We start from the raw sequence: 24,673 nt of genomic DNA, 5'->3' as shown, positions 1-24,673 counted from the left end.
TTGGACTTCCCTGGGATGTGAATTACAATCAGAAACCACTGAGATGAAATTACCAACTGCCAGACTCTCATGGCCTCCCGTCAAAGAGGATAAGAACAGGTTTCCCCCGATCTGTTCAGAAACCAGACAACAGACATGTTGTTGGTCTGAACGAAAATCACTCACTTGGGAAGGGCATCCTGAAAAGCCTGCAACAGGAGGACTGCCCTCATCTCCAAGACATTGACGTGAAGATTAGCCTTGGTAATGGGCCAGGTCATCCCTCCCTAACTGGTCCAATAACCAAGATTCCCTATTTGAGGGATGAACTGAGGAAATCTCTTCCAAGATGTCCTTCGTAGTGACCGCCACCAGCACAACTGCATCCACAGCTGGACCCTTACTCCAGTTTTGCTGGTGCTGGTGCCTGTAAGTGGTGAAAATCTTATCTGGCTTCTTGGGGACTGGTCCCATCATATCAAGCTTCTTCCATGCCCTCTGGGACACCAGGTCAATACAGGCATCCATCCAGAGGAGCTAACACTCAGGACATAGATGAACCATGGAGGCCCCCAAAAATACAGACTCCTCCAGAGAGGGGGATTTGGAAATCCACCCCAACATTGGTGAAATACCTCCAAAAGATTGTCAAATGAGGCATTCTCAAAGGGGGATTTAATGGGACCCCTCTCCTTCCTTGAGGTAAGTATACTCAATGTTGGACATTTCAGGAGAATCCAGGTAGTTTCTCTTGCACAGCCTCTTTTCTGAAACTTCCCACGCCAGAGAATCTTGAGAGAAAATGGAAGAGGCAGTGGGCCCTGAAGGAAGGGCAAACTGGAGACCATGCAGTATGATCTGTCCTGGGCAGACTGAAGCGTGTCCACAGGTACAGATGACAAAGAGGGTGGGAAACTGGTTGCACCTAACCACTACTTCTTCTGATGGAAGATCATCCTCTCTATGATGTCAAAGGCAGAAACCGAGGTAGGCCACCAGATGCCAATGAACCTTGAATCCGAAGATCCAAAGGACACACTGGATTCCGGAGAGGCACCATCCTGCACTAATGCTGAGACAAGAGCTGAACTATCAAAAGCAGAGACCCCAAGTGTGAGGGATGACCCCAAAACTAAAATCACCGAACATGACCTGGATACCCCTGTCTTGATTTGCTAGCTCAAATGCAGCCAGAGTCATGGAAACCAAGGTATGGGTAGCAGTTTAAAGCAGGCAAGCCATTGGATCTGACCCTAAGGGAGGAAAAGTAACCAGCTCCTATGACCTCAAAACTGTAGGGCCTGAGGATGGAAACTGATGTAAAGGAGCCAACACATCGGTTCAAGGACCCAAAGCCAAGGGAATGAGTCCAAACTGCATTTGGGCCTTTAAAAAGGACTGCATCAACTGCTTCAACTCCACAGGTTTTAAACTCCCAGATCACCAGGACAACTGAGCCGATGAAGCTACCAACTTAGTCTTGGAGGCTCAGCTACAGGACAACTGGTCTGACAACTAGATCCAAACTGGAGAAGTTCAGATCTGGAGCAGAAACATGGATGACTCTGATGTACACTCCTACAGGGCAGAAGGAGAGAAGGGGGAAAAGGTTCTACCTGATGGCTAGGGATACTGAGATAAAGATTCTTGCCAGCAATCGTAGTTGAAGGCAATCGGCTCTGAGGTGTCAAAAGATGTTGTTAGTGCTGAAACTGTCTGATGAGCTGAGGGTCTTGGGACATTCAGATCCAGCGAACCAGGAGAAGAAGAGCAGAGGACTGATAGTTTTCTGTCCTCCTCAAATGCTTTGGAGTCCTTACAGCTCTGCTTGTGACCCCAATCAGACTTCTCCCCCTTGCTGGAAGAAGTCGAAAAATAATTGGCAGCTAGTAAAAGTCCTTCCAGGACCCACTTGACTCTCCTCTCATCAACAGTTTGAGTAACAAAGTCCTTGCAGTTGGCACAAGGTGATTTCAGATGGGCAGCCCCCAGGCAATACAAGCACCTGTCATGGGCATCCTGCAACAGGAGCTTGTGATCACAAGCTACACACTTTTTAAATCCCTTCTCCACGAACCAAAAACACACAGCCAACACTAACTCAAAGAAATCAGACTAGGTAGGAAAAGCCCACTAACCAAACAAAAACCCTGTACTAACCTAGTCTGACCTACTACAAAATAAAACATGCTAAACGATACCCAAAAAAACAAGGGTAGATAATAAAGTGACCTAGATTACATTCTAAAATATTCAAAAAAGGGATACACTCCAGTGGAACAATCAACCAAGCTGCTGTTAAGGAATGGTGTCGAACAAATTCTGGGGTAATCTTGGTGAATGATGGATTATAGATATAGGAGACGGAGCTTGTCAGGCTGAAGTCTTTGGTATATCACCAGTCTCTGATCTGAGTTGAATCCAATAACTTACAGGTTGAATCCACATGGAAACAGCAACATCCAATCATATATTTTAGGGAAGCGAACTCACATCACATTGTTTAGGCACATGCCTAAGTCTGGTCTAGTCATAGCACAAGCACAGTCAAAATTACAGTAGATAACGTGGAAGCATATTGCAGAAGTTTTGAAAAAGGTCTTTTTCCAAAGCTTCCAAGGGCTTTGATTCAGGAATGTCTGCCAGCTTTTCCACAGTCTGGTACAGAAGGGAAGAAAGAACCCTGGACTGGTTAGACAAATAATTCAGGGACCCAAGTCCCAACGTGGCAAAACAAAAAAAAACGTCTTGCTAGCCCTGTCCAAAACTGTAAACTCTTTATCAGGTGGTAAGCTGAAAAGGTGTTGAGGTCTCAAGGACTTTTACTAGACTAAACAGCTCTCATGGGAATCTGCTTTGTGATGTTTGGTGAGGATGTTACTTCAATCAATAGGGGTTTAGAAAGGGGATCCACTTTTTGGAAGAACATGAAGCAAAATCCTGATGCTTTTAGGCTGCAAAAAATATACCATCCTTCACTCCCTATACTGGGGGAATACCCAAGAGTCTTTGCTGTTCAGATTGCAAACAAGGCATTTCTGGGTAAGATGGCAGAACAGTAACAGTTCCATCCATTGTGGATTTCATTATCTTAAGTATGCTTTCAAAGGAGGAATCATGGAGGAGAAACACAGAGGTGACGCCATTTTCATCATTTATACCACAGACGAAGACCTCTGCATCATTTGACACCAATTTTTATGAATCTGAGGGACCTGATAGGCATGTTACAACTATGAGGTGATGGGCACTGCAGCAAGGGCAGCAAATGTTGGGGAGTGTTCTAGAATATGACAATCCTGAACATGTTCCCTAATGTCAATGCTCCTGTACCGTGAAGAAAAATTCCTACCAGGCATCAAACATCACATGCATGTCTAATGTTGGTTTGAACCCTTTAGTGTGAATGGTGAAGAAGGACACAAGGAAGCCTCCTCAGTCCTACCTGGTGAATTGTGCACATGCTGGGGTAGGCCTGAGAAGAATCATCATAAATCTAGAGCACAACCACCAAGCCTTCTCTGTGAGATTTGAAGGAATAGCTTCATGTGAAATGACTAGACATGTTCAGGCTCTGGACATATGAATGTGGGTATGTGGGCATTTCAGGATATACTCTTCTCCAAGATGGTTGCTAGGGTGCACTAGCTCTGGAGCATTTCTCCCCAGGCCTCCGCTGAAAACAGGATCTGTGGAACCTAGTCTGACTTTCCCGGTCAACAAATGTTAAATAAAAAATAAATAAAGTTTGGGGAACAAAAAACATTTTGAACTGTGCACAGCAAGGGGTAACAAAAGAAATATAACAGGTAGCCAATACAGGTCATGTCTGAAGGTACAGATCTTGAGATTCCTTCTGGTTTGTGAAAGTCAGCTACAGCAACTGGAATTCAGCTTATTTCTGAGACGATCATAGCAAATGCAATTATTCCACCAATTAACAAAAAAAATAGTTTTAGTTTCATATAAGAGTAACACATTTCATTCACATTTCTGATCGAAAATTACCCTTTTTGAATACACATAAAAGAACACAGAACTGCCAGTGACCATCCACATATACCTCAGTCTGAGTATCCTGTTCCATCGTCTTGGTTGAGGGCTGATGGCTTTGGCTGCTTTCCACATTTGGCTGGACACAGTCTTCAGAGCTTTCTTTTGATGCAGACTGCTCCATTTTCAACCTGCTCACTTCAATTTCCAGCAAGGAGTTCTGCTGCCGCAAGCTAAAAGGTTAATGAAAAATAGTTACAGCTTACAACACAGTGAAAAGCTGCTTTGCACTGTTCCACCAAGCAAATTAAACGCTAATCAGGTGAAACAACAGTCAGAGATTAAGGAATGGCAGAGGAGACTAAAACATAACAAGGTATGTTTCAGGTTAACCTGTACATTAAGAAAAAAAAATTCAAACCAAAGTGTAAAAAGATTATGCATACAAATCATTCAGTAAAAACTGCAAGAAAGACCCAGCCAAGTTACATTCTTCACTGTGTAAAACCTTAAAACTTCTGTAGCAAAGGCCCACGGCCATGGGATATATGCAAATGACCCCATAATGACATATCAGTGCTTCAGTTACATGTCTCTATATGTCTTCTGAACATCAATGATTTTTTTTATTTGTTTATGTGTTTATTGGGTACATTTGGCTTTACTGGCTTGAATGTACCCTTAAAGACTTAAAAATAAAAAGACATGGGCATTCAGAAGCCATCTAGCTGAAACACTGATATGAACTTAAGGGATTATTTGCATATATCCCATGGGTCTTCACTACATAAAGCTGGAAAAGACCAACATCTTTACTGATTATAAACTGTGCAGTGAAGACTGCTGACTATACACATAAGTATGCATGGTCCAACAAAATTCCGTGCATCTGTAAAACACGCAAGGCATTTGGTAGAAATGTCTTTTACTTCTTTCCCTACTAAGAGTACTCCTTTGGCTCTCAAATGGCAGCATAAAATCACAACTGGAAAGAAATGTCACATAAAGCAAAACACATCAGCAATTTTCACTGGACTCTTTCTTTACAAATAATATGTAATATAATCTAAAAATCTAAATATATGCTTGATTCTTACAGTACTAACAAAATGGTGTCAAATCAGGTCTAAACAAACTGCTAAAGGCAAAATATTGTAAATAATGACTGACACAATGCTTTTAATAAGACACAGTTGCTGAAACAGTCTCTTGCAGCAGACAACAAATCATAAGACTTGTATCTTATGCAAGCCAAGCTACATTCTTCATTGCCGGGATCACTCTGGCATTTTTTACCAGCAGTGGTCCATTTGTAGATGCCTCATATTTAAGGCTTTGTGATCCACTATGGTTTTAGCCTTATGAACCCTACAAATTTGCAAGCTAATCAGCAATCCCCATTAGTTGTCAAGGTTTTGCTTCCCAATCAGAGACAGAATACAGCTTTTTCTAAAGCCATTGGATGACACCTCTCCCCACTCTGTCTGGCACCAGAATTCCTCCAGTATTGATCATTTATTTAAAAAACATAGTAGTGGCAGGTCTGCCTGTATTGGATGTACATTTCTACTCTACAATATTAATGCTTAATTGATCTCATTTTTACCAATGGCAGCATAATTGCCAGAGATGCCCTTCTGGTATGTATATGTTTGTTTTTAGTGGGCTAGAAAACCGTGCCTTGGATGCAAATTTATATAAAGATTTATAAAGCTATGAAATCAAAAACAATGAAGTCATTGTTTGCTAGTTACATTAGACCCACACTTGAGTATGGAATAACAATATGGAAACCCTATAAGAAAATAAGCATGATAAACTGGAAAGAGTACAGCGGAAATCTACCAACAGCATCCATGGATGTGAAAATTTAAGTTATTATGAAAGTCTAAAATACCTGAACTTGTACAGTGTCTCTTACAGATATCTACGAGGAGATCTTATTCAGGTATATAGGGCATTTAGAGATAGCTGCCTCTGGGAATGTTTGGGGTTATCACAAAGTACTAGAGAATCATTAGACAACCTATGTAGAAGATTCTATAGGAATGAGAATTGTACTAATTGGTTCTCCGACAGAGTAGCTGATGCATGGAAGAGACTACCTAATTACACTAAAGCAAGTACTAGTTTAAACATTTTTAAGAACAGCCTATACACTTATTATGGGAACAAGTGTTTTAGTATATTGGCAAGCTAGAAGGGCATTAATGCCTATGCTTGAAATATTTGTATGTATGTATGTAATGCTTATTTTCACCTCCTGAAGTTGATTGACACACTCCAGCTGGTTCATAGGCTCACAGGAATTAGTAAATTGTGATACCATCTGTATCTTGCTAATAACCATCCTCATGACATACCTCCCAGTTCTATAAAGATGAAACAGATCAGACCAGGTATAATTATTTCCTGCACATTCTAAACATCTTTGCATGTTCTGTGGATCATTGTGCTTTATGCATGCTGAAAAGATTATGAAGTAGGATGTTTCTGAAACTGCAGTTTTAAGCAGTCATTCATTCGGTCTAATTAACTGTTTATCCAACTTAGGGTCCCAGGCAGCAGAAGTCTAACTTGGCAGAAATAAGAGAGGCAATCATTCCTGGATGGCACACCAATCCAACACAGGATGCAAACATGCACACAACTGCATGCACACCATGCTCACAATGAGGAGCAATAAAGAAGCACTCCAAGCAACCTGCTATATGTTTTTGTGATGTGGGAGGAAACTGGAGACCCTGGCAAAAGTCCACACATACACAGGGAGAACATGCAAACTCCACAAAGATGACAATCTAGCTGGGAATGAAAATGAAGAGCAAAGTGCTGAGGAGAATAATGTGACAGTCTGCACATTCAGACTAAAAATGTCAACCAGAACAGTTCAGATGTATGTCAAAATAGTAAAACCGCTTGTTGCAACCTGTGAAAGCAATGAATGCACTTCTAGAATGATGTCTGTTATGAGATCAGTGACTAAACTACAGTCACTGTCTTATGCTGAGCCACCAGAAAACAGGAAATTTGTACTAGAATTGGTAGAAGAAGATTAAGCAGAAGACAGACCGTTTAGCATTGGGACAGAAAGCACCCCTGCACTACCAGGCTATAACTCATACCACACTTTTCGGCCATGTAACCTGGACCGAAACACCAAAGACGGAGGTGTGTCCATATTCCTTAAGGATATCCACACCTCCAGGCTAGATGCTCAGCATAATGCATCCGAGGTTATCCAAGTGCAACTAACTCTGGGCAAAACTGCAATCCAAACTGTAGCTTGCTACAGATCCCCCACCATGCCCCAGGATTCCCACTCCTCTTTTCTTGATGTAATGGAAAATATTAGGGTTCAACCAAACACCCTAATAATGGGCGACTTCAACTACCCCACCATTAACTGGGAAAACTACTCGTGTACCAACTCCTTAGCTCAACGCTTTCTGGAATTCATAAACTCCAATGCCCTAGATCAACTTATCCACACCCCCACCAGGGGCAACAATATCCTAGACCTAGTCATTACCAACATGAGTGAAGCTTATCACCCTTGATATCCACATCCCGCCCCCACCCTCCATTAAGGAAACCACAGTAAAAAATTTCTCCAAAGCCAACTTCATGCTTCTTAAGACAGAACTGGTGAACTTCATGACACTCATTCAGATGGACAATACAGTTACAACTGCTGAATCCTGCACAAGTGCACTCTATAAGCACTTACACGAGTGCATGGATCGTGCTATCCCAAACAGAACCAAGACGCTATCTTCCAAAAAAGGAAGCCAATCTGGTGGTCCCCTGCCATAAGCAAACTGTACAACAGAAGGAAGAAACTGTTGCAAAAGACAGTAAAATCCCATGAGTGGAGGAGCTCCCTGGTCAGCCTCAGTAAGAAGCTGAGATCCCTTATAAGATCCTCCAAAGCTAGCTACAAAAACAAAATTGCCACTAAATCCAAGGACAACCACAAAGCATTCTATAGCTATGTCAAGAATCTAGATGGCAACACCCAGATCTGCTCTGAGTTATAGCACAAAGGCATGAAAATTACAGAACCAACTGATATTGCCAACATCCTGGCAGATCGGTTCAGTGCTAACTTTACCCCCCTCTCACTCCCTAAAGGGCCCATATCTATACAGGAAGAATGCAGAGTCCCTGTAATCACAACTACGCAGGTAAAAGTTGCACTCTCTAAAGCCAAAAACACAGCATCCATGGGAACGGACAACATCCCAGGCTGCGTTTTACACAAACTTCAGAACAAACTGGCTCCCCACTTAAGCACCATGTTCAATAATAGGCTTGCATCAGGCTTTGTGCCCACTGAATGGCGCACAGCAACAGTTATTCCACTCCACAAATGGGGAGCCACCACTGATCCCAGGAACTATTGACCTATTAGTCTGATGAGCCTGGTCTGCAAGGTCATGGAACGTATCATCATGGAACTCATAAACAAAGACATTGGTAACCTCCAAACTCTGGATCCCACCCAGTTTGGGTTTGTGAAAGGCAGATCATGCCTCCTGAACCTGATCAACTTCTTTGAGGCAGTCACCAAAGCCGTGGATGAGGGTAAGGTGGTTCACACAGCCTATCTTGACCTCGCCAAGGATTTCGACACCATCCCCCATTCTGGAATTATAGCTAAACTCACTAAACTAGATATAAATCCCTATGTCACAAGATGGGTTGCCAACTGGCTCACTGACAAAACCCACACTGTAAAAGTTGCAGACTCCAAATCTGACCTCAAGGCAGTGACAACTGGAGTGCCACAGGGTTCCGTCCTGGGACTTCTCCTGTTTGGTATCTACTTCTCTGAAGTACAGGCTAACACAAGAAGGCCTCTGGCTGACGAGGTTCACAGATGACTGCAAACTAGGAGCCATAGTCAAGTCCCCAAATGATGTGGACATCCTACAGAAGGGCCTCACTGAGAGAGATGGCTGGTGTCAGAGCCATGGCCTCAAGCTCAATGTCAAAAAGTGCAGTGTCATCCCCTTTGGTAAAATCTCTGTACCCATGAACTACCACATAGGCAGTCATCTACTTAACACCGAATGCGTGATAAGAGACCTTGGGACCCAGGTGGACAGTAGTCTCTCCTTTGATAGTCACATCACCACAGTAGTCAGGAAGTCCTTCTACGTGGCACACACCATCATAAAAGGGTTCTCATCCAGGAAAAAAAGAGGTCATTGTTTCCCTCTACTCGTCACTCATTAGACCCATTATAGAGTACAACGCCCCTTTTGGAATGTACCTTACAAGACATCTGCAGCAGCTGGAAAGGCCACAGAAGTACCTCACAAAGAGGATTACTGGCCTCAAACAAATGCCTCATAAAACTCCAGCTTTACTCCATAGCATATCGCCTACTCCGAGGTGATCTCTGCCTAGCATATAAAGCTATATCAAATCCAGAGCTGTTGGACATGCTACACCTAACGAAATCCCAATCCCTCCGAGCTACACACTCTAGGGACCTAAACCTTGTCACCACAATAAACAGGACATGCTGGAGGGATAGATTCCTGTCCCAGAGACTTCCTATACTCTGGAACAAGCTACCCATCTATGTCAAGCAAAGTTCTTCATTAGCACTCTTCAAGAAAAATCTTGATGAGTGGATAGGAAATAGGAAATACACCCCGGGAACCACTTCTATGTGTCTGCTGGACAGTGGCACAGGAAAATAACTTTCTTGGGTGGCGTAAGTTATGGTACCTTGCTGGCTAGGCTTACGTAGGCCCTTGGGCCGATAGCCTAGTAACAACCTATGAACCTATAAGAAACTGGTGTATGAAGCACTGAATCAGACCTGTGATTAGAGATAACATTTGTTTATTTAAGGCATTTAATGTTTAACTTTCTAAGCAATTTACACATAGAATGATGCTGCCAATTCATGAAATACCACTACACCTCTACAAGCAAATCACAGCTAGTACCCAGTTCTTAGAGGAAGCATAGTGAGCTCCTCAGGGCTTACCAGTGTCAAAATCAGTGAAAGACATGTATGGTGCTCCCTGAAAAGGGAACTGTGACTCCAAGACATTAGCACCAGCAAATTAGTTAATAAATCAAAGAAGAAACTAGATGCTTTTACTGTTGAGCCATTTTTTGCAAGTAGGATTGGTGTAAAAGGAGGAATACACTAAACTTAGTCTGGGTAGATGAGAAGGAAACTGATGAGCTAATGGTGGAGAGCACCTTTGAGGAACAGTGGTAAAGCACCAGCCTGATTTATATTAGCAGTGGAGGAGGAAAAAAACATCTCCCTGTTAAACAGGTTCTGTGTTAGAATACTACTACAAGGTCAGTGACCAGGGTTCCATTATTATCCCTGGAGTAAGTATATATGTTGGAGAGGGGAACAAGCAGCCAAAGGACAGCCTGCATATCCCCGGGGAGAGGAGGAATGTGGGTTCTTCTGGAGAGGTCAAGTTCTCTAGTAGGGACCAAGAGGCTGAGTCATTGCTTCCTATGCACAAGCACATTGGCTTTAGCCTGATGGTGACGAATTAAGCACACTAGGGAGTGAGCAGGAATACTAGTTTGCTCAGGTGCATTACATGCAGGGGAAAAAGCTACAGACAGAGGTGAAAAAAAGTAACCGTTTTCCCTCCAGAGTTATCAAGGTCATAAGTCTGCTCAAATCCAACCACAGTATGCTAACAGGTGTGTTGTCTTGGTGGCAGTGGCACTCTGGAAGGAAATAAGGCCATTGCAGTGGTTGAAAGTGGTGGAATTGGGTGCCCATTACTCGGATGACAGTTTAGGGAAGAAAAAGAGAAACTGGTACAAAAAATTTGGGGAAATTTAAAAACTGGGATTAAGTCATATAACTGCAAGACAACAGACTGCAGTTTGTAAAAGTCTGTGATTATGAAATTGTGGGGTGAGAAAGGAAGAAACTATCTGCTGAGGCTTTATAAGTGTATGTGTAGTCATTTATTACTATGAGGACAATCAAACTTTAGAAGACAAAAGTAGGGTTTGTGTGAAGTACTCAAAATAGATAGATAAAGATGTCATTTTGATAGTAAATCCATAACACTATTCCAGCCATGTGGGGCATCAACTTTGGCTGGACATTTCTGTTTGGCAGCACCTGCTCAGTGAGCACTGGTACCTTGTACCAGTAGCTTAAAACCCAAGAACAGCCAACACAGTCAGGCAGCTACCTCAGTGCTTCTGAGTAACAAGTACCCGACAATAATGATGGAATGCAAACAACAACCGTATGTTCTAAATTAGCAAATGATACTCTGTAAAAAAAAGTACCAATAGCTATTACAGAAGGAAAAAACATTGAAACAAGGGTGATTAGTGGAAACCTATAATGCTCAGAATAATTCTTCCTAGTAGAACTGTGAGTACTCCACACAATTACTCCATTTGCCAGGGCACTTCTATGGGCTAGGCTTGTATAGGCTCCAGGGCCATTAGCCTAGTACACACCTATGAACCTATTTAATTTTGGGAGAATTAGATGAAAATATTCCACAGCAAATGAGATGATTTATAATCAGAAGCCATTCAAACAGGAGATGAGCCACAACAAGAAAGACTACAGGAAAACTGTGCCAATGCCTGTCCTCCTCAAGGTTTGCATACCTGGTGCTTAGTTTTCTGTGAAGGTAGGTACATTAGTATAATTCACTACCTCTAGAATATCCTGACAGCAGTTTTAATAGAGCATGCCTTAAAGGGGCTGTCCACAGCATTAATTTACTTATAAAATCAAAAGGTAATACAATGAGACATCCACTAAGACAGGGTTTAGTCAGCTGTAGGAAAAGGTCAGCTCTTTTATTTATTTACTTATTTGTTTTTGCTGACTGGGAAAAGTCTAACTCGACAAAACCCATTTTCAGCAGAGGCCTGGGAAGAAAAACTCTGCATTTAAGTTACCCCTGACGTACATTTAAAATTACAGGGTAAAAACATCTATAATACAAGTTCATTTACATGATTTTTAAATTTTTTTAAAATATTTCTTACATGAAGATAACATTTTAAAACAAAAAAAGAGAAATTAACAAATTAGCTAATTACTGAATAGAGAAACAACATACAGCAACAATTAATGTATTTATAGCATGATAGCTGGAGGGGAAAATCAGACTGGGGTGTTTTTGAGTTTAGTGATAATTTACAGACAGACAAGTAGAATGTGGCTTAAAAAACGATTAAGAAAGATATGAAAGGAAACGTTTTGTAAATGAGAAGGTAGAAAAATGGACAGTGAAAGAACTGTAGTTAGTGGTGAGGCCATGAGAGAAGGAGGAAAAGTAAGAGTTTAGGAAATAAGTGGAGTGTGAGGAGGAGTGATGAGGTACAAAACGACTGGGAAGCAAAGTGGCTGTAAGAGTTGGAGAAATGTAATCTGACTTAAGCTAGTCAAGTGAGCAGGAAGAATACAGCCATTTTTGGCATAGGTGCTATTTAAGCAAACTTTTGAAACTATTTAAGTTTTCTATCTATTTTAACTGTGTAGGGATGTCATGCCTGAGTTTTGACACATAATGAGAGTAGGGACAGTCTCCAGCAGTGTTGAATGCCTTAATGATGCAGAGTAAAAGTTTATTGCTGGAGCAAAGGTCTCTAGTGGGTGAATAGTACGGTAGACTATTTTGTAATGCTGGGCATTTGCTGAAGAGTACAACATGTTGCGGGCAATGATTAGTTGCGAGTATGTCAACTGGTTTGGGAGTTCAAGCCAGTTTCATTATTTTAATGCAAGGCAGTAGTTTTATAAAGCTGGTTAGTTTAACTATTTTGTAGTAGCAGGAGGTTAGTTTAGTTTTATATGTAGTGTTGATATTTGTAAGAATAGGGGAGCATATAACTGAGAAGGAAGGAGGTATGTTGCTGCTAAGATAATCCTTGCTTGATCTGTCAGGTAGGGTTTATCCCTATAGAGGGAGCCGAAATTTTGGTGAATTTACTTGATGGAATGAAGTACATGGTGATCAAATTTGAGGTTGTCATCTATTATGACACTAAGTAGCTTAGTTTGGCTTATGGCTTCTATTTTTGTTCATAGGTAGGTACTAGGCTATCTGCCCGAAGGCATTTATAAGCCTAGCCAGAATGTGTTGGCTTTTGCCGTCCCCTTAGTTCCCTGTGCCTCTGTCCTGCAGAGCCATTGAAGTGATCCCCGGGGTAAACTTTATGTTTCCCATCCACTCGTCAAGGTTTCTCTTGAAGAGTGTTAGTGAGGAGCTCTGCCTAATGCCCCATGGGAAGTCTCTGGGACAGAAATTAATCCCTCCAGCATGTCCTATTTATTGTTGTGGTGAGGTTTAGATCCCTAGTGCATGTGGCTCGAGGGGATATGGTTTTCCTTAGGTGGAGCATAACCATCAATTCTGGGTTGGACATGGCCTTGTATGTCAGGCAGAGATCACCTCTGAGTAGGCTGTATGCAACCGAATACAGCTGGAGTTTCTTCAGTCGAGTTGCATAGGGCATCTGTTTGAGGCCAGTGATCCTCTTGGTGAGGCCCTTCTGTTGTCCTTCCAGCTGTTGCAGGTGCCTTGTAAGGTACATCCTAAATGAGGCATTGTACTCTATGATGGGTCTGATGAGTGATGAGTAGAGGGGCACAATGACCTCTTTTGATATGGATGTAAACCCTTTTGAGATTAGGTTGGCCACATAGAAGGATTTTCTAACCACTTTGGCAATGTGATTATCAAAGGAAGGATTACTATCTACTTGGGTCCCCAGATCCCTTATTACGTCTTCCGTATTTAGGGGATTTTTTTTATAAAGGGGATGACTATGCACTTTTTGGCATTTAACTTGAGGTCATGGTTTTGACACCCGGTATCTGTCTCAGTGAGATCCTTTTGGAGGATGTCTGTGTCAGCCAGAGAGTCAATTACAGTCCCCAGTTTGCAGTCATCTGTGCTTGCCTGTACCTCTGAGAAGTATATGCCTAACAGGTGGGTTCCTAGGACTGAGCCCTGGGGAGCGCCACTTGTAACCAGTTTAGAGTCAGACCTAGCTCCCGCAACTCTTACCATAAGGGTTCTGTCCGTGAGCCAGTTGGCAACCCATCTCATGATGTAGGGGTTTATGTTCAGGCTCATGAGCTTGTCTATAATACTAGAATGGGGAATGGTGTCGAAGGCCTTTGCAAGGTCCAGGTAGGCTGAGTGGACCACCTTTCCCTCGTCTACAGCCTTGGTAACTGTCTCAAAGAAATCCACCAGGTTTAGGAGGCATGATCTGCCCTTAACAAAGCCAAACTGGTTAGGGTCCAATGTTTGAAGGTTCCCAATGTCTCTGTTAATGAGATCCATGATGATGTGCTCCATAGCCTTGTAGACCAAGCTAATCAGGCTTGTAAGGCGATAGTTCCCGGGGTCTGTTGTGGCTCCACCTTTGTGGAGCAGAATAACCGTTGCTGTGTGCCACTCTATGGGCATGTAGCCTGTGGAGAGGCTGAGTTTGAACAGTGTGTTTAGGTGAGGGGTTAGTTCATCTTGGAGCTCATGTAGGACACAACCTGGGACACCATCCGGTCCCATTGATGCTGTGTTTTTGGCTTTGGAGAAGGCTGTTTTAACCTGAGTGTCTGTGATTTCAGGGGCACTACATTCTTCTGGTATGGTTATGTGCCCTTTTGGGGGTGAGAGGGGGGTAAAGTTTGCACTGAACCTGTCTGCCAGGATGTTGCCGATATCGGTTGGTTCAGTATATATTGTGCCATTCTGCACTAACTCTGAGCAGATTTGAGAATTGCCACTTAGATTCTTGACATAGCTAAAGAATGCCTTGTGGTTATCTTTGGAGTCCTTGGCAATTTTTCTTTCGAAGCTAGCCTTGGATGATTTTATGAGGCATCATAGTTTCTTACTGATACTGATCAGGGATGTCTTCCCTTCTTGGGATTTTACTCTTTTCTGTACTAGTTCCCTCCTTCTATTGTAGAGTTTGTTTATGGTAGGGGTTCACCAGACTGGTTTCCTTTTCTTGGAGGAGTGAGTCTTGGTTTTGCTTGGGATAGCATGATCCATGCATTCTTGTAGGTGCTCATAGAGTACATTAGTAAAGGATTTTGCAACTTGGGCAGCGTTATCCTTTAGAATGTGGGCTTTGAAACTTTCCACCTCGGTCTTAAGTAATGTGAAGATTGCTTTTAGTTTTTCACTGTGGTTTCCTTGACCGGGGGTGAGGGCAGAATGTGGATATTCAGAGTGATTAGATTATGGTCAGATCTAACCAGCGAAGGTTGACCTCTGGTGTGGAACACTGGTTGCCCATGTTAGTGATGGCCAGGTCCAATAAGTTGTCACCTCTGGTGGGGGGTATTGACCAGTTGATCCAGGGCTTCTGAGTTTATAAATTCTAGGAAATGTTGAGTAAGGGAGTTAGTACTTGAGTAGTTTTCCCAGTTAATGTTTGGGTGATTGAAATCACCCAATATCAGGGTGTTTGGTAGGACCTTTATGTTTCCCAGTGTTTCCAGAAATGCGGAATGGAGGTCCTGGGACTTGGTGGGTGATCTGTAGCAAGCTACAATTTGAATTGCAGTTTTGCCCATTGTTAGTTTCACGTGGGTGATCTCTGAAGCATTGTGCTGTGTCACTAACCTGGAGGTGTGGGTATCCTTGATGAATATGGATATGCCCCCACCTTTTGTACTTCGGTCCGGGTTTTGTACCCAAAATGTATGGTATGAGTTGTAGCCTGGTAGTGCTGGGGTGCTCTCTTGAGTCTTAAACCAACTTTTTGTTACTGCAAATATATCAATTTTCTCCATACTGAGGAGTGCCTAAAGTGCGTGCATTTTGAGGTTTAGACTTCTGGCATTCAGTAGCATTACCCTCAGTTTTTTGTTATTTGTGCTATTTACGGCGGTGGGTTTGTCTTTTGAGCCTTGCCTAAAAAAGGCACTATGGGGGTGGCAAGAGCCTTGGCTAGTATTTGAAAACCTAAGGGTGACAGGTGCAAGCCATCTCTAGCGAATCAGTATGGCTTGTCGAGCATGTCATCCCAGGCGGACAGACACTGGATCCCTTTTAAATGACATCAGAAGCTTAGCCAATTATTGAAACTGATAATTTTTTCTTTATACCGTGGTATCACTCTTGGTAATGGCAGGATGCTACTTAGGGTCAGGGTCATACCGGCCTGGGCTACGTGATCAGAGAGCTCTTCCATGTCTCATTTCATGTAGTCCAGGGAGGTACGGCTCAGGTCATTCACACTATGGACGATGACAGAGTTGTATTTGTACTTGTTCTGGAGTGACCTGAGTACTTGGGTTATGTGGCGGATCCTGGCACCCGACAGGCAGCTAACAGTAACCTTCTCCTTTTTCATCTTAGTGAGTGAGACGTCAGTGTGCCTGACTATAGAGTCACCTCTTACTAGTGTGTTGGGTATGTTATTTTGCCTTAAGGGCTGTGATTGCGTGGCACACTGGTTTTATGAAGTATGTGTTTCATGGTTTGTGTTGGGGGGGGTGGAGGTTGCTTGGATGTCTGCTTTGGAGGTCTCTGTTGCTTTTTCAGATTTTTATTTAGAGCCTCCGAGTATGTTTTCGTGTATTTATGTGTTTTTTTTGCCGGTGCTGGTTTCCTAGGTCTATGTGAGACTGGTGGTGTGATGCAAGTAATTCCCTTCTCCTCTTGACTGTCAGATCCAGTCTTGGGTTGAGAGAGCTTAGCATCCAGATTGGCTGTATAATTGCATCTCTTGCATGTATTAGTGTTTGGTGGTAGGAGGAGAGGGTTGTCTGTGTACATGACGCAGTTGTAACATTGCCTCAAAATGCCCAGATTAACCAGTTGGACTGGAGAGTACACCTGAAACTGCCCTTTGAACATGCCTGGATAGGAACAGTGACTGTTTTACTAATTGGTTGGTAAGGTCGACTAGAGAGCCTTGTCCTTCTGTACAGTATAGTGGGGTCTAGTGCTACGGTTTATTAGTGCTTGCTATGAGTTTCATTATTTTAATAATAATAATAATTGTGTTATTACTTGAGGTAATATGACATGTGTTTCTGGTTAAGGTGTTGTTTTGAAGTAAATAGCATAAGTTTGTTTTTTTTCTGGTGCTAAGCAGCAAGTTAGAATTTTTTTTGCCATATTTCAGTCAGTGAATGATTTTTCAGTAATTTCCTGTAATTTTTTTATGAACGGGCAGAGCAGATAAGGGTTGAATCATCGGCATATTGTATGAGAGTGGCAAGTGTTGTAGCGGTATGAAGTTTATTTATGAAAATATTAAACACATGGGGGGCTGAGTATAGACCCTTGGGGAGCACCAACTGAGATTGGTTGAAATGATGAAAGGTTCTGTTGCCATTTAGTTGCCTGCAGATGATTGCATAAATAATTGTGAAACCAGGAGAGGGAGAGGTAAGACCTACTGTTGCAATTTCAGAGAGGAGCTTTTGGTGGGACACTGTGTCAAATGCTTTGGAAAGGTCAAGGAAAAGTGAAGAAATAAGGTTGCCCTAATTTCTGTATTATTTTACTATGTTGGTGAGGGCAGTAATAGCACTGTGTTTGCGCCTGAATCCATGCTAGGTGATAGAGAGAAGTTTGCGTTTGGTTATATATTTCATAAGTTGACAGTGAATACATTTCTCAAGGATTTTAGAGAGGAGCGATAGGACAGCAATAGATCTATAGTTTGTTAACTATACTGAAGTATCTTCTTTTGTGAAAGGGTATAATAATGGATTTTTTTTCCCAGATGAATGCGACATAGTTTTAGTTATTGACCTGTTGAATAGAATGGAGACAAGGAAGGCTAGTGCTTCTGCACCTATTTTGAGGAATTCAATAGGAAGTTTATCGGCAGCTGAGGTTGTTGCTTTTAACTACGCTACTCATTTTTTTATGGTTGTTATTCAGACAGGTTGAAAACTAACAACGTGTTGCTTTTGAGAACAGATGGAAGTTGGAGGGGTGAAGTAAGGTGGTCACTGATTAGTGATAGAACTGACAGGATAAAATGAGTGTTGAACTGAGTGGCAATGGACTCTTTTTGTTTGAAGCAGAAAGACAGGGTGTAGTGGTATGGCCTGGGTATAACAGTTTATTTAGAGAGGACCAAAACAGCTTGGAGTTGTTTTGGTGTTTTTTAAGAGATTACTATAGTATTATTTCTTAAAATAAAATAGATAACAGCTTTCAAGCACTGAACTCTTCTTCAGATCTAAAATCAGTAGCTACAAAGTAACCCTTTAAACAGAAACATACATTCCATTCAATAAAAACTGTCCAATCAGAAAATAAAAGGAGTATATCAATGAAACAGCTGACATGAGCATAATGCAGGTCTTAAAGGTAGAGTCCCATTAAGCCCAGGAGCCTTATCCACTTATAGACTCACGATCCACTTCATCTCAGCCGGTTCAGTACTATGAACAATCTTACTTCCCCCCCTTATTCTTCTTCACCAGCTGTAAAACCAAAAATGAAAAAGTGTGCACTGGATTCTTAGAAACATTTTTCATGAGCGCATTCATCATATTCTTAAGCCGGGTACCACTCATATGCTTCAAGATTCTTTCTTTAAAAGGTCTGTTAGTTTTCCCCACATAAAAGTGAGGACATTTACCACAGTCTGCCAGGTACACCAAATCATAACTTCTAAAACTGGCATACAGCCTGGGACTAAAAGCGAATCCAGTCAAGGGGTGGTGAAAAGATTTAGCACTTGAAATATAACTACACGCTTTGCATAAATGACAAGGGAAGGTCGCAACCCTCTCAGATCTCAGAGGACAGTTATCATTGTCCAAACTAGGATCATAACATAACAGCTTCTTCAGAGACATAGCATTCTTAAAGCCGAAACTAGGTTTATTGCCTACCATTTCTCTATACACTCATCCATCTGAAGAACTGACCAGTTCTTTTGAACAATGTCACATATCCTACTGATGTTACTATAGAAAGTCAAAATCACATGCACATTGTTGTTTCTAGTGACATTTCACCTCACTTCATACAATCTCTGCCCACCTCTCTTTCTGAAAAAAGGTCCTTGGACCTGAGTGCCAACCCCTCATTCATCTGCCTTTGCACTTCTCTCGGTCGATACCCCCTACTAATAAAATTACTTTTCAAGTTCTCAGAGGCAGTACAGAATTAGGCCTCATCGGTACATAACCTAGAGGTTCTCAGAAACTGACCTTTAAAAACACTGTGGTGTACATGAGTAGGGTGCATACTAGATTGATGCAACAGGCTATTTCTCCAACACTCTTTCCTATACAATTCAGTATCAAGTCTACCACTATTGTTAATGGTCACATGACCATCCAAGAAATCTATGCTAACCTGTGACTGTGTAGAAGTAAACCTGAGAAAGGAGGTGCTGTCATTCAAATAATTAATGAATTCATTTAGCCTTTCCAATATACCATTCCATAACAGGAAGACATCATCAACAAAACAAAAATGCTTATAGTACTGAACGAAGCAAGAAAATGCACTGTTGCGCAATATATATTATTCTTTCCAGCTAGCCCTAACCAGATTAGCATAACTGTTCACACATGGGGTGCACACTGTTACCCTTATCCTCTGCAGGAAAAAAACATTATCAAACAGAAACACATTATTCTCATGAATAAAGTCTAGCAAAAACATATCAGAGTAATCCGATTGTTTCTGGAAATGATATCCAACTCGTAATGAGTAATAAAATTATGAGCATTAGACTATGTGGCAGCTGCACAAATATCATCAATGCATGCTCTGGCTCAAAAAGCAACTGACGTAGCCATCGACCTAGTTGAGTGTGGCCTTGGCTGTTTTGGCAAGGTTAAATCTTTAGAAGAATAAATATATGAAATGCAATCTGTAATCCATTTGGCAAGTGTAGTCTTTGAAACAGGTGATCCTAGTTTGTTGCTGGAAAAGGAAACAATTGGTCAGATTTTCTAAATTCCTTAGTCCTATGAAGATAGAAATAAAGTTGCCTATGCACATCTAAAAGATGAGGCTGAGGCATGTATTCTCCTTTATTATCAAATTTTGGAAAGAATACAGGCAGGCTGATCATTAGATTAATATTTGTTTCACAGGCAACTTTAGGTAAAAAGGAAGGGTTAGTAGGTAAGGTAACCCTATCTTGAAGAAAAATCAAATAACGCAGTTTTAAAGAGAGTGTTTGGAGTTCAGAGACTCACCTCGCAGAAGTTATACCTACAAGAAAAACTGTTTTCCAAGAAAGAAATTTGAGGTCTATTTTAGCTGAGGACTTAAAGGGTGACTGTGTTAAACTCTGTAATATGACAGTAAGATCCCATGGTGGAGCGAGATCCCTAATTGGAGGTCTAGGTAAAAAGGTACCATTCAGAAATGTGTTACATAACTTGAATGAGGCTAAATGAAAAGTGTTGTCTCCAATATGATTGTTAGAGATGGCTGTCAGCTGAACTTTGATGTTGGAGAATCTCGCACCATTTTGAAAAATGGAAAGAAAGAAATCTAAAACAGCCAGGAGTGGAGCAGTGAAATGATCCAATTTTCTTGCTGAGTCCAAAAATAAAACATCTTCCATTTATGCTTATAAATCTTCCCTGTAGAGGGCTTCTGGGATGAATATAAAAGTTTTCGAACAAGAGACAAAGCCTGGAATGCCTAGTCATCACTGAAATTGGAGAAACCATGAGGTTAATCTGAGGCCTGTAATGGATGTGAAAGCACATCTGGACTGGGGTCCAGTGTCCAAGGAGGACATAGTAGATGAGACCATATTAAAGGGAACCACACTTGCCAAGGCCAAAACGGGGCAATGAGGATTATCTTGCTCTTCAACTGGAGTGCTTTCTGAAGGAATTTGGGGATTACAGGCAAGGGAGGATACGCATAAAAAAGACTGGAGGGCCAAACGTGGACTACAGCATCTCTCGGTCACTGTCCCTGAAGGGGAATTAAGGCAAAAAACTTGCACTTGTTGTTGAGGGGAGAGAAGAATAGATCACAGCAAACGTGACCCCATTTAAGAAGAAAGGATAAAGGGATGTCCTAGACAAACATCATCTGACTGTATCCACCAAAGTAGGGATTCACTGCAAACCCAAGATAGTTTATAAGGTGTTGTAAAGGTGGTCAATGAATGGACCATTGTACTGCTATGGTCCATTGGAGGATTCGCAAGGCGAGCTGTAGCTATCAAGGTGATCTCAGCTGTCATCGATCCTAAAGTTTTGAGAATAAGCTTTGCTGGGGGAGATGGGGGAGAAAATAACCTGTCTGATATGCAATTTTAAGGCAAGAACTCTGTTTTTTGGTAAGAGAGTGAGATGACTAACTGTATCTAGTCGAGCCCCAATAAACTCCAAGACTTGAACTGCTTGTAAGTGGGACCTCAACAGACTCATTGTGATTCCCAGGGAGTGGGACAACTAAAGTAAGTAATCCTTGGCGTTTTCAAAGTGATGCCTGGTTGTAGCAGTAAGGAGCCAGTCGTCTAAATAAGGATACACTCTTTTCATGCGATCTTAGATGAGCTGCTACTACTGTCATGTATTTGGTGAATACCCCGGTGGCTGTGGTGAGACCAAAAGGCAGGGCTCTGAACTGGTAATGACTGCCTCCCATCTGGAAGTGTAATTATCTTCAAGAGCACCTGTTCATTTTTTTTTTTTTTTTTTTTTTTTTATGATAGTACGCATATCCAATTTTCCTTCTGTAATAGAGGCAGAATGGACTTAAACGTGACCATCCAGAACTTGGAAGTCTTTACGAACTGGTTCAAATCACTGAAATCCAAGATGGGTCTCAGGTCCCATGTTTTCTTTGGCATTAGAAAGAACTATGAGTAAATTCCAGATCCTCTTTGGACTGGAGGGACCTCTTGGACGACTTTTTTGTCTAGCAGTTTTTGAACCTCTAGAGCTGCTGACTCCCACTGATTGGGTGGAACTCCAGGGAGACGTTTTCTTTTCATTGGGAAAGTTGTAAACAGGGAACAAAATATCCTCTGGATATAATCCTTTGCACCCATGAGTCGTCGGTGATGGCTGACCAGGTGTTTAGATGCAAGGATAAGCACCCACCATTGACTGCATCCAGACAAGAACAGTCAGGCAACCTTTCATGGGGAAATGAAAGGGCCTGTCCGAGAAGGAATAGGTTCATAGGTGTGTACTAGGCCAACGGCCCTGGAGCCTTTACAAGCCTAGCCCATAGAAGCGCCCTGGCAACATGCCGCCATTAGTTCCCAGTGCCTCTATCAAGTAGAGCCATTGGAGTGATCCTCGGGGTGAATCTCAAGATCCTTGGTTCTGTAGACCCCGTCTGCCACAAACGCAGCATCTTCCATTATAATTATTTCTCCCTCTGCTTCTAGGAGAAAAATCTCCACATGACTCTTGAAAAGACCTTTAAGATTTTCAGAACCACATCTTTTTACCACCTCATTGATTCCATGAAAAGGGCTCTGCGGGGTAGAAAAATGAATTCCTACGGCAGATAATGTCTTTCTATCTTGGTCATTGTGGGAAAGTGTCTTTAATGGCTGGCCCAAAATAAGGAAGATCCATCAAAAGAAGCACTGATGAATGATGTTTTAAAGGGCTCTATAAAGTTGCACAGCCTCATCCAGGAATGTCTCCTAATGGCTATGCTTGAACCAGCAGCTTCACCTGCATGTGAGATTAACCTCATGGACACATTCGATATTGACTGTAGGGTGGCCAGTCGTGATGAAAAATCTTTTGTTCCTCTGCCGAAATGGACCCAGGGGTAGAGTTAGACAGTTCCTTAACTAAGTCCCTCTGTAACCTAGTGAAGTGTGCCAGGTAATTCATCGACCATAAAGCAAAGGTCGCTGAGGCATAGACTTGCTTCCCATACCTGTCCAATGCCCTAGACTCTCTATTAGGGGAATGAACACTAGAGCTCTGCTCAGCTAACGCTTTCTTGATAGCTACCGCAACAACCACGGTGTCCACAGGTATCCCTTACATCCAATATTGTCTGTGTGTAGGAGCATTCAAAATCTTATTCGGGCATCTACGGATCAGTTCTATGGCATCCAGTTCCTTCCATGCCTGGTAGGAGACAAGATCTATAAGCTTGTCTGCTGGGGGGGGGCAAGCCAAGACATAGTTGGCCAGACACAAAGGCTTCAAGGAACAATGATTCCTTCTGGGAAGGGGTTTCGGAGGACCAGGCACCTTTCTAGCATAGTATTTCTAAAATGTCCCCAAAGTAGACAGCCTCAGGTGGCAATCTAGAGGACACTTCTCCTTCACTGAAATCTGTGTCTTCTGTAAGGGATTCCTGTGGGGAATCCAAGTGCCTCTGCTTACATGACCTGTTTCAGGGGACCTCTTCACTGGGATGCTCTGGAGAGGTATCCGAAGAGGCAGGGAGTTCCTTAACTGGAACTGTTTGGAAGTTCATATGGACTGAATGACAGGAAAAGTAAACTCATACATGGGATACAAAAGGGGAACAGGAACTGGATCCAAAGACATAAGAGCAGAAAATTCTCTCAGATGAGAGAAGAACTTCTTCACCACCTCAAAGGCAGAGTGACCAGGAGAAGCTGAGGACAATCCAACCAGAGCCAAAACTCTCGAATCAGACAATCCAGGGTCTGCCCTGACCTTTCGTTCTAACAGAGGAGCCGAACTGTCCAGAGCTAAGGCCCCGATGGGAAGCAACAAATCCAAAAACTATGGAGTCTAAGACATTCCTTTGGACCAGGCGCCAACACCCCAACTCTGAGACAAATCCTGCTCCACTGGGTCAGAGCCAAATAGCTCAGGGAAGGAGTTGTCATCGAAGAAAGAGGCAACTTTGGATTCGAAGGTTCAATTCTTGGAGGTCCTGGATCTGAGTGCTCACAGACAGAAGGTTGGATCAAAGAAGGAGTGATGACTGCATGAGAGGATGGTTTGAGGCTCAGATCTTGATGGGAGGTGAAGCTGACAATACCCCCACCTGAATCTGTGTTCTGCAAAATTTTCTCAGCATCCTATCCACCTCTGCTTCAGAAAAACTTCAGGAAGACCTGACAGAAGAGGAGGTGGAAGGCAGTGTCAAAGATTTCTTAGGAGTCTTCTGAAAAAAGGGAGACCTCAGTTGCAGGAACATTAGCTTCAGGAAGAATTATGGGTTTCAAAGCCAAGGAGATTTTGAAGTTGCAAGCGTCAGATCCGAGGGCTTTGGATTCAAGCTTTTAAAATTTTCACTGGTGGTTCAGAAGCCAAAGCAGACTTCGGAGACTTTGCAGGGGAGTGTTTTCCATGCTCCTGGGCTCCTTAGACTTATGAGAGGTGGTATGAGCCCCTGATGCTCATGCACCAGCTGAAGCAAGAAGACAGCCCTTGAGAACCAGCTTGTTTCTTCTATCACTAATAGCCTTACTGTTAAATCTAGCACAAATGCTAAAAGAAATGTCCAGGTGTGCAGGGCCTAAACAACAGGCGTACTCCATGTAGGCATCCAAGTTGGGTATCTTATGCCCACAGGAAGTGCACTTTTTAAAACCAGTTGGTTTTCAGCCATACTGTAAGAGAAAAAACAAATGGCAGAAAGCCAGACAGTTAAAGGAGAAAAGGAAATGTTTTGTAATATATACAGATTAAAAGAAAAGACTTATACCAGCAATGGTATAACTAAAATACCACAAGCGAAGTATCCATCGACTCCGAGTTGGCCGTTTTCACAAGCTCAAGGTTTTA

At 42.3% G+C, this 24,673-nt stretch overlaps 1 protein-coding gene across 3 annotated transcripts in view; it reads right to left on the bottom strand.

The window, feature by feature from the left end:
* The window catches only part of LOC122809098, a 1,918,481-nt gene that overhangs the window by 503,782 nt on the left and 1,390,026 nt on the right, over positions 1-24,673 (bottom strand). For all 3 annotated transcript variants that reach the window (XM_044080326.1, XM_044080325.1, XM_044080327.1), the window contains exon 8: positions 4,043-4,205. In XM_044080326.1, the coding sequence (XP_043936261.1) occupies positions 4,043-4,205 (163 nt within the window). The remainder of the gene's footprint in view (positions 1-4,042; positions 4,206-24,673) is intronic.

Source organism: Protopterus annectens, chromosome 8.part0 (assembly GCF_019279795.1).
Source record: "Protopterus annectens isolate FY-2018-M chromosome 8.part0, PAN1.0, whole genome shotgun sequence".
NCBI classification, from domain to species: domain Eukaryota; kingdom Metazoa; phylum Chordata; order Ceratodontiformes; family Protopteridae; genus Protopterus; species Protopterus annectens.
This window is presented reverse-complemented; position numbering and strand designations above follow the sequence as displayed.